This window comes from Microtus ochrogaster (assembly GCF_000317375.1).
Source record: "Microtus ochrogaster isolate Prairie Vole_2 chromosome 6 unlocalized genomic scaffold, MicOch1.0 chr6_random_2, whole genome shotgun sequence".
Taxonomy (NCBI): Eukaryota; Metazoa; Chordata; class Mammalia; order Rodentia; family Cricetidae; genus Microtus; species Microtus ochrogaster.
In genome coordinates this window covers 7,838,207-7,845,523 of record NW_004949095.1, presented here as the reverse complement: position 1 = coordinate 7,845,523, position 7,317 = coordinate 7,838,207, and the positions used below count along the sequence as shown (strand labels likewise).

The window sequence follows — 7,317 nt, the reverse complement described above, 5'->3', positions numbered from 1 at the left end:
CTCCTCCTCCTCCTCCTCCTCCTCCTCCTCCTTCTTCTTCTTCTTTTTATTCCTACTCTTCCTCCTCTTATTCTTCTTTTGTTTTGTTTTCTGTTTTTTCCAAGATAGGATTTCTCTGTGTAACAGACTATCCTGGAACTCACTTTGTAGACCACATTTAAACAAGGTCCTTGACTCTAAATTGTGTGCCAGTACCTGTATCACCACAACCACAGCAGTCCTTTCCCCTCTAGCTATCTGCTTGGGATAGTTTTCTCGTGAAACAGAAAATAGGCTATTCTTTTTGAGCATGAAAAATACCAGTCTCCACATTTCCTTCCCTTATCACGAAAGTGGGAGAAAAATCATTGAAAGAGAAACATTTCCCTCTAACACTGATTTTCTTTCTGTGGGATAGAATTTGGAGTTTAGTTTTGCTCTTAAAGAACAGTGAATTATGCTTTCAGCTGGCTATTTACTCTTCTCTAGAGTTATTTACTCTTCTCTAGAGGGCCAGTTGGTTTGTATTCCTGCAAATGATGGCTGAGATTCAGAATACTATACATTTTATTAAAGAAACAATTTCCTAAAATCTAGATTGTCTTGGGGTTTTGATGAAAAATACTCCTAAGAAACAACTGAGAGAGAGGAAGGTAGTTTGCACTCAAAGCTTCTGGGCGTTCCCCTTCAAGGTGAAGGAAATACTACTTATTCTGCAGTGTTCTTATAAAAGTTAAAAAAAAAACCACACACACACACACGAAACACCTAACACAGTTTCTATCACATAAATCTTAAGTTTAAGTGATATTTTAATTTGTTTAGTATAAATTTACCCTTATAAAATCTCCTCCACCTCTGTGAAGATTGTGCCACTTAGCTCCATAGAACAAGAAAACATTGTTTCATGGTTTGCTCGTGAGTGTGTGTGTATGTATAGATAAATATCTGAATCATTTGCTCTTCTTTCTTTATCCTTTTACAAATATGGCTTGGAAAACTAGAGAATCAATGCCTCTTCAATACATCGTATTGTACCAACTTTGACTAAGAAAGCCATTTCTTTTTTTTTGTTCTTTTTTTATTTTTTAATTAAAAAATTTACACTTCCTCCCTTCTTCCCATCCCTCCCCCCCCGCTTCTCCTCTTACCCTCTTCCCTCCCCCTCCCTCCTTAAGAGAGGGTAGGGAACCCTGCCCTGTGCGAAGTCCAAGACCCGCCCCCTTCCATTCACATCTGGGAAGGTGGGCATCCAAATAGACTAGAGTCTTAAAAAGTCAATACATGCAGTAGAAACAGGTCCCAGTGCCATTATCGATGGCTTCTCAGTCCGACCCCATTGGCAGCCACATTCAGAGTCCGGTTTGATCACATGCTTGTTCAAAATCTCTTGTGATGCATAGGACAGAGTGATCACACACACAAACACACACACACACACACACACACTACCACCACCACCACCACCACCACCACCACCCACTATTCTGTTTCAGTTTTACAAGAACACATTTCCTGTAAGAGACAGTAGGCCAGAGTATGAAATTCCCAGGTAGGCATTCTGGGTCTTTGACATTCTTGGTCTTTGACATGATGACCGGGCAGTGGGATCTGACAATAAGGAGAGGTAGGGTGCTTTGTGCTGAGTCAGTGTTGATACCATAGTTCACATCCTGACTCCCAGGAATAGCTGCTGCTGTCTCCTGACATCTGCCTTTATTTCCCGAGAGTCCAGCATCTCCAAGCTCCTGAGAGTGTGGGACACACTTCTCCAGACCAGCAGTATGTTGCCATTTTCAAGTCTCCATGTTTACTTCTCTTGATTTCTTTCTTTTTCCTACATTTGACATGCTATCCCAACATCATACTGAGTGGAAAGGGTCCTCAAAGTAGGTAGACACCTCGCCCTCATCCAAGCATCATATCCTGGATGATCATAGAAGGAACACAGTGTAGGAAGGCAGAGAACCTGCAGGATGGAAGCCTCTACTGAGATACTTCTCAAAGCTTTGTTTTTTCTAAAATCCTATGTAGGGGTGAGGTGAACTGTTTATGGTTATCTTCATCTGCCCCTTCATGAGGTTGGCTTGTGAAAGCTTGACTTCAAAATGGGAAAATCTATATTTTAACGTGGAAAGATGCAGAACTCATTTTATGAGATGATTTGCTTTTAACACAATGCAGCCAGCAATTGTTTGGCTGGAACTACGTTTCCCTAAATTTTATTTGAAAGTGATTCCTTCCGAAGCATGAGGCATCTACCTTTGCCTCTCACTCTCCACCCCACCCCCATTATTCTGCCTCATGGATTCCTACTTCACAGACTGAACAATGCTTTCCCCTCTGTCTTAAAAGTATGATCATAATTATGAATTAGTCAGGTGTGAGCTAGCAAGGCTTCCCCAAGGGATGGATTTGGAAGGACCGTTTGTAAGACTATCTGTGATCCCTGTCAGCTTCCCAGCCCTTCAGTAGCTGAGTGATGTCAAAGCTTTTTATCTTGATTTGCTTTCTCAAATTAATCCTGAAAGAACTAGTGGTACTTTTAGTAAACAGAATAGTTTAAAGGAAAAGAGAAGGGGAGGGGATAAAGAGGTCTTGCAGTGTGGGAGCTCTGACTTCTCAGTACATGGTCTCATCCTCCCTTCTCATTATCATTTGCTCCTTGCTATTTAACCTAGCACACGTGCAAAATCAATTCTCTTATTTTCATTCCTTTTGCTATAACTAAGTATATGTGAAATCCTTTCATATGTGCAAATGTAAGATAAATCCATCATAGTGAGACTGACAATACTCACTGATCTTTAAATGCTAACTCAGTCTTCAGAGTAGTTCAGCCTGCCATTCCTCCTTAATCTGTGTAAGTCGCTAAAAGTGGGCAGTATGTCTGTTTTACCCATCCTAGATGCCAAATCCTTGAGAAAAAAGCCCTGTCTTCCTGTCCTTTTCTTTATGTCAACTTTCAGGCAGGTGACATTACTAGCACTGGACAACTGCTAAATGTAATGCTGGGCCCCCAGGCTTCTCCTGAATCTCCCGGCTTATGAAAGCCATCCACCCACAAACACAGCACTTACCTATAAGGGCATCCGTATCTTATATGGTGAGGTGGAGCTACTGGTCCCCGATAAAAAGACAATTGCAAGTGTTCCTCAGAAACTGCAAGAAGGAAGTGAACTGGGGTGGAGTGGGGGCAGTGAGTCGGACAGATCAGTGTGAGCGCCTGGTGAGAAGCGAATTCGATTCTTTTTTAGGCCTAGGGGCCCAGAATCACCTGTAGCAGTTGTCCAGTGCTTATAATTGCCTGAAAGTTGACATAAAGAATAAGTTGGGGAGACCGGCCCTTTTTCTTAAGGATTTGGCTTCTAGGATGGGTACAACAGACATACTACCCACTTTTAGCAACTTACACAGTTTAAGGAGGAATGGCAGTCAAAACTACTCTGAGAACTGAATTAGCATTTAAAGATCAGTGAGTATTGTCAATCTTACTGTGATGAATTTATCTTAAATTTGCACATATGAGAAGGATTTTGCATATACATAGCGAAAGGGGTGAAAATAACAAAATTGGCTATCCATATGGGCTAGGTCAAATAAGTTAAAAGGGCACTCAAGCAATGGCGTACTTGTTAACACCAGTTCCACAATTTTGAGCCACATTCGAAGCAAGCTTTAACTAAATACTGACCAGGATGGACTCTAGTCAGGTTCTTTCTGGGATTCCCAGGCAATGGTCATGAGTTACACTTTGTAGGACTTTAAAAAGGCAAAACCCATAATTCATTGCATTTCCCATGAAGTCCAATCAGGGGCAAACATACATCTCAATGTATTTCCTGTCTGTACACTTCCCACCTATATGTGATCTAGCACATCCGTTAGTCATTCAAACAGATTTGTTGAGGGCAGTGAACATGAGGCAAGTTATTCCTCAAGAACTGCAGTTCTCAGCCTTCTGGAAACTCACCTTGCCCTGGCAGGTGGAGCTTAAAGGGTTAGCTTTGCCTCTTAAAGTGCTATGCATTCAAGAATTCTAGGAAAAAGAAATTTTTTTTTAAGTCATGGCTCTTCTAACATAGGCATGTAATGATTTCTTAGAAATTACTTAAAATTTTAGTCTTCTGCCTAAGAACAGATTGCACTCATTGTGTTGTGATTGCCTTTTCACATACAACCTTCATTACTCTGAAAGGTCTAATACCTTAGGGAAGGAACAAGAAAGATGAAGATGGCACCAAGTTCCCACTTGGAGAGTTTCTTCGGTCTTCACACTACCCAGCAGGGTTAGTGGCTTCCGTGAGAAAGACCAGGTGCTTGCCAGGCACATGGAGAGGACGCTTGCCTTCAAAGCACCAGAGTTGGCTGTGGGGCAAACACGAACTGACCATGTCTCCCATAGACCTAATGTCTCTGTTTCCCGTGTTTCTGTTCTAGAGCATCGTGTGTACTGGCCGGCGCAAGTGGCACCCAGACCCCTCCCTGGTCCACTGTATTCCATCATGTGAGGTATGATGTGAGTTCCTCCAGTTTAAGGCCTTGTTTTTCCTGATCCCTTTTTCCTTCCTTTAGTTGTTTCTTAAATGCAACTACCTCCTAATCTCAGATTTACAGAATTTAGGATTTCTGAACTCAGTTTTATTTTAGTAAAATCTTCAATCATTTAAAAAGCAAGCCAGAATTATTTATGGTTTTTGAGATTCTGTAACTAGGCCTTGGTTGGAATTAGTTAAATAAGGATTTTATTGTAGACAATTTTGTTCAGCCAGCACAGTGCTTAAAATCAACTTTGGTGTATGTGTGTTTGTGTGTGTGTAAAATTGAGTTTGTGTGTGTGTCTGTGTCTGTGTGCAGTTATGCAGACAGTGTATTACATAGCAGTCACAATAGCCCAGACTGGACCTTGCGGTAATCCTTCTGCCTCAGCCTCCTGAGTGGCAGAATTATCCGTAGGTGGGGGCCACCAGGCTTGGTTTAAAATTGAGATTCATATGTACTTATATAATATCACACATATGCATATTATAAATTAAAACAAATACAAAATCATTGTACAAAACTTTTTTCTTACAAAACAAGAATATCTGGAAGTTGGGGCCATAATTAGGGAACTTGAATAGCAGGTATAATCTCAAAGCAGATATTACTCTAATGAGGATGTGGTTCACTTCTTCCCTGTGGTCACCTTTCCGAGGCTCCCCTCCTTTGCATCAACTGCAAGGTCATAGAGGTGTCTAAGCAACTGTCTAGGTAGACGTATATTGCACCATGGAGTGGTCTGACCAAGATCTTCACTATATCAAGAAATCCTATCATCCTCCTCCACAGTGGATTCCCCTTTCAGTGGTCACTTCTGGCATAATGACTTTTTAACCTGACAAAGAGGAGACTAGATTGAATCAGAGCATTGCCTAGAGAGTTGACTTAAGCACTGTTGACACTGAGAAGGACGATACATATGTAGCCCATTTATGCAAGTCCTCCAATCCTGGGAACAGCTGGTGACAAATACACATAATCTAATCTAGGCACTGTCCTGCCCAGCATGGCTGGATCTAGGGAAAGGCCTGACTGAGGTTGGAGAATGCATGAAGAAAAGACAGACAGATAGATAGGCAGATACATGGAAGCACAAAAAAATGGCATCAGATGGGCGAGGATCTCTGTGGAGATGCTGTAGCACACAGAGAGACTTCGTGTGTTTCTTATATAGAGTTGATTATATAACAAAGGGGCGGGGTTATTGCAGCTGTACAAGGAAGCTGAGTTGATGATAAACAGTTGGATCAAGGGAACAGGCTTAGCTAATCTTAGTAGAAGCAGTCTCTCTACGAGAGCAACCTGCAGGCTCTAGATATCAGGGGAGAGAAAGCTAGGGTGGACATTTTCCTATAGACAGTCAACACCCATACTTTGCCTGCCCTGAAAGGGTTTGCTACCCCTCTCAGTGGCAGTGGCCATGTCAACAGCACCCATTCTCTCAGGACTCCTCTTACTCGTGGTTTCTCCACTTCCCATAAGCCACTGCAGATTTCTTCATCCAAACCTCTCTTTGGAAGTTAATAAGCCACTTTGCAGCACTGCCCAGATATTTTTGGCTCTTTGGAGTGTGCTAAAGAGAGCGCCTTTAATGGCCATTGATTTCCAACAATCTCTTCAAGCATACCCAGCCTGCAGGCAGGCACGCGTGTTAATCTCCTATTTGGTATCTCGGAGTCACTTGAGCTAGTTCTGGGAAACCGGGATCCACATGAGACGAGAGAAAGGGTGGAGGAAACTTAGCGGGGAAAAGATACCCATAAAACAGCATTCTGAGAATGCACGAGGGCTAATGCTAGCGTGGAGTGTGCTGGGTTATGGTGCAGGGCCAACAGAACAGCTCATCTTCTGCCATCATTAGAAAAACAGATGGTGGTGGGGTGGGGCTGGGAAGCAAGGGGAGGCAGTGAATCATCCACTGGGCAGGGGGTGATGGGGAGAGAGGAGGCCAGGGAGAGAGGGAGATAAACAGACAGAGGGCTTAGGGAGCTGGACAGAGATCAAACAGATCCTGAGAGTTCCCTTCTGCTGCTTCTATGCATCATCATAAGTACGCGGGTGGATGTCAGGGTTTGGGGCTGGCTTTAGTGCTTTCCAGAAGGTTACAGTCCAGAGCTTTCCACGCTTGTCCTTTCCCCTGCCCTGCACCGAGGCCTACCCTCCAGACTGACCTATTAGTCAGAGCTTCCTAGGGAGCTGTGTTCTCTTTGAGGATGCCACCAGAAACAAAGCTCTCTTCTCCCTGGTTGCTTCCCTTCCCCCACTGCTATCATGCACAACCAAACCCAGACCGTCTGATGGACAGTTCAGTGGCTCTGTGTGGCCCCTGACTAATGTCTTTGTCATTACTTGGGGACTCAGTAGATCACACCTTCTTAGGTCAACCCTACACCCACTGCATTAGAAAGTGCACGGTGTACGGGGGCAGCAATCTGTATCTTAAGCAGCAAGGGATTCTGAAGGTCACTGTGGAAGTCTAAGCCCCACTATCCCACCTCTGGGAGGAAACTAAAAAGTTACATGTCTGTGCTTCTCCATGTTGAATCTTTCTTTATCCAGAAATAATTACATTCTCCCTCCTCTACCCCCCTCTGTGTCTGTGTGTGTGTGTGAAGAGTAGTATATGTGTGTATTCATGTGTATCTGGCTACACACACAGATGCAGGACAGAGACTATTATTGAATGTCTTCCTCAACTTTGCACTTTACTTTTGGAGACAGGGTATCTCACTAAATCTCAAGTTAGCTGATTATGCTATCTAGCCAACCCACTTCAGCTATTCTCTTCTCTCTGCT

At 43.1% G+C, this 7,317-nt stretch overlaps 1 protein-coding gene across 1 annotated transcript in view; it reads left to right on the top strand.

Annotated features, from left to right (window-relative positions):
* The window catches only part of Pappa2 (pappalysin 2), a 246,201-nt gene that overhangs the window by 201,751 nt on the left and 37,133 nt on the right, over positions 1–7,317 (top strand). Inside the window, exon 20 of the mRNA XM_005363933.2 lies at positions 4,420–4,491. Coding sequence (XP_005363990.1) covers positions 4,420–4,491 — 72 coding nt within the window. The remainder of the gene's footprint in view (positions 1–4,419; positions 4,492–7,317) is intronic.